Source organism: Impatiens glandulifera, chromosome 9 (assembly GCF_907164915.1).
Source record: "Impatiens glandulifera chromosome 9, dImpGla2.1, whole genome shotgun sequence".
In the NCBI taxonomy this organism is placed as follows: domain Eukaryota; kingdom Viridiplantae; phylum Streptophyta; class Magnoliopsida; order Ericales; family Balsaminaceae; genus Impatiens; species Impatiens glandulifera.
Window position 1 is genome coordinate 14,222,358 of NC_061870.1, and position 3,123 is coordinate 14,225,480.

Here is a 3,123-nt window from a genome sequence, read left to right on the forward strand (position 1 = left end):
GTCAACGAGGTATGGAAGAATAAAGGAAAAAAGAAATCTGAAGACCATGCCTACAAAGGAAAAGTCTACTTGGGGATATTCAAACAATGGTAGAGGTACTCAACTCTCATTTTGAATTCAAACTGCCTTCTAAACTAAAGGAGAAATTTATTGAATAATGGGAGTTTGTGGTGGTCGGAAACTTCATTTGGAAAAACAGAACATCATTTCTAACTAAAGAGACTCTAATTTAAAAGTGGGGAGAAAAGTGGCTTGAAAAAGTTTATGCAAACATACATGACATTTATTTCCTACAGTTCAAAAATGGCTAAATCAGAAAGAAATCGTGGAGAAATGACATACTTACATAGAATCAAATTGAATGAAGTTGGAAAAGTGGTCAGAAGAGATGAATCTACATAATAGACTAAAAAAACGGAACATATTTGGTTCAAGCTCTAGAACATTCTAGCACACATGTACATTTTTTAAACAAATAGTCATTTTGCAGATACAATTGGGAAATTATTATATATGGACCCAATAAATGAAGGAGGATAGCACTTGTTATTTGCTAGAATTAGCATTGAAGTGCAACCTAGGAGTGTAATGTCAATTAAAATAATAGTTATTGATAGGAAAGGAAAGCCCAATGTCATGGAGACATTTATGTATAGAAATCAAAAAGGTGTGCTTTTTGTAACCCTTTTCTGCAAAATAAATGTGATAAAGAAAAAGAAGAAGAGTATAAAAAACAAAACAAAAAACAAGAAGCATAAAAGAAAATTAAGGAAATATAGGAGACTAAATTCAAAGATCAAACATTTGTAGAAGAAAAAAATGAGAATTATAGGAAAAAGGTAAACAGTGAAGGAAAATAAGTAAAGGGAATCAAGGTGAAGAGGAAAAGAAATTTTGATATAATCAGGATGGAAATGAAAGATGAACCTCAAGTTGTTGAGAAAACTCAAAAGAAGACACTCAGAATTTCAAAGTTGAAATAGAGAATTCTAAAACCGGTAAAGAAGATTTTTAAACCGATGTGGAGTCTAAAGTTGAAGATAAGGAAGATAAAAATATAGAAATTCAATTTGAATATACTAAAGGTAAAAAAGTTCTGAAATTCTCAAAAACACTTTTTTCTATCAAATCAGAACGGGCTCGTACAAAGAGTGAATTCAAAATGAGAAATAACAATATTCATCATCCTCTTCAATAAAATCTCATCTTATCGTCAGAGGAAGGGGAAGAAGGTCTCTAAATGAAAACGGATGGCATTCGAAAATTCTAGGCTGGATTGGTTATGTTTGAATGTAGTTTTTTCTTTCTGTAATCTATATTTTTTAGAATGTATGAATACTAATAATCAATTTTTTTTAGAATTTTTTTATTGTCATTCTTAATCATAGCTAGGGTTTGTATAGTTTTGATTTCTGACCTTTCCATCTTAGGTATTTTAATGAAATAGTTCTAACCGTTTTTCATAAAAAATAAATAAAGATATAAAAAGGGAGAAAGAACTACTTACACTATGAATAAGGTTCTTGTTAGTTACTACCTTACTACTAAGAAGAAAAGTGAAATAAAACAAGTTAGGTAACTTATTTAACATAAAACTAAATATTAGCAATCTATTAATTAAAGAACTTGCACTTTTCTCAATTATATCATTATTCAGTAAATACACATAACACAAATATTTTACATTAAAAGGAATGTAAGATATTGAGACATATATCACTTCACTTATTTGTTTTAAGGACAAGTAGATATTGTCCTTAAAACATGTATTCTTTAATCTTCTAAACTTTTTTTTACATCATCTGTCATTATTTATTTTAAATATTACTTTTATAGATGACAGGGATTTCATGGATAATAATCTCATTTTAAAACCCCACACAATTGCTTCACCCGCGCAGAAACAGATGCAAGGGTTGCTTTATAATCAGTCATCATAATATCTAATGACCTCCCATCTTCTACGGGATCAAGAGAAAACGACCAAATAAACTCACAACCAATTGTAATCCCTTCAAAGGGTAAAAGGGTTATTGTAGCCTCGTAATTATTCCAGCCAAAGGTATTATCAAGAACCTCATACTTCATCCATTTGCGAGTGTGATCTACATCCACAAGTTTTTCTAAACCCCATCTACTATAGTTAGCCTCCCAACCAAAGCCTCCTTCAGGTTTGACGGTAACATTCCTTACGCAGCCTATATGTCCCGAAATGCCCTTGACTCCTATAGAACTCTCGATGGCGAGGAAGATTGTTTGCCAATGGAAGAAGTCCGCTAGAAAAGGCCATACACAATCCTTACTGACCCCTTTTATTTTAGATCTTACTGTGCCTTCCCATCTCTTTTGTTTAGTTGCTTCATTCCTTGCCATTGAGTAAAAGAAAGTATTGAAGTTAGATTCCTTAGGCTATTGATATATAACAATAAGCTAGCTTATGAAGTAGAAATATATCTTTCTTTTGTATTTAAATGTTAATGCAAGATAGAACCATTCCTGTATATAATACTAGGTAGGTTGCCAACATTTATATAATTAATGACAAGAATATCATATTTATCTACAAATTTGGTTAAAGATGTCAAATTTATTTATATATATAAAATATTGTATTTATGTCTTAGATAAAAGTGTGAAAATTTAATGAATTAACTAATTTGTTCAAGTAATCAAACTCTATGATCGCGCATTAAATTAAGATGTTTCAATCGATCCCATAACAACATGTGTAAAGTACAATCATTATTCAAAAGAGGTTTTTAATCATATATTAAATATTTTTACTTAATTATTTTTATAAATAAAATGTAATAAACTATTTTGAATTATATTTTTAAAAAGATTAATAATATAAATTTATAATCGCTAAAAATTAAAGATAATTTCAAATAAATAATTTAATAAAAACATTTATTTATTTATCTATAAATAGGACCATAAAATATATTAAGAATTATTTTTAATATGATTAAATAATTAAATTATATATGTATATTTATAAATTTAGTTATAAAATATTTAGAGAGATATTTTAATGATTTAAATATATGTTATATATATATATATATATATATATATATATATATATATATATATATATATATATATATATATATAAATTTA

The 3,123-nt window shown here is 27.8% G+C and overlaps 1 protein-coding gene across 1 annotated transcript; it reads right to left on the bottom strand.

The window, feature by feature from the left end:
* Positions 1-1,863: 1,863 nt before the first annotated feature.
* On the bottom strand, positions 1,864-2,373 carry LOC124915849. The gene has a single exon (XM_047456597.1). The coding sequence runs from the start codon at positions 2,371-2,373 to the stop codon at positions 1,864-1,866; it is 510 nt and encodes a 169-aa protein (XP_047312553.1).
* Between the last annotated feature and the right edge of the window lie 750 nt (positions 2,374-3,123).

Coding starts and splice junctions, on each gene's coding strand:
- LOC124915849 (XM_047456597.1), bottom strand. CDS start 2,373: ATGGCAAGGAATGAAGCAACTAAACAAAAGAGATGGGAAGGCACAGTA.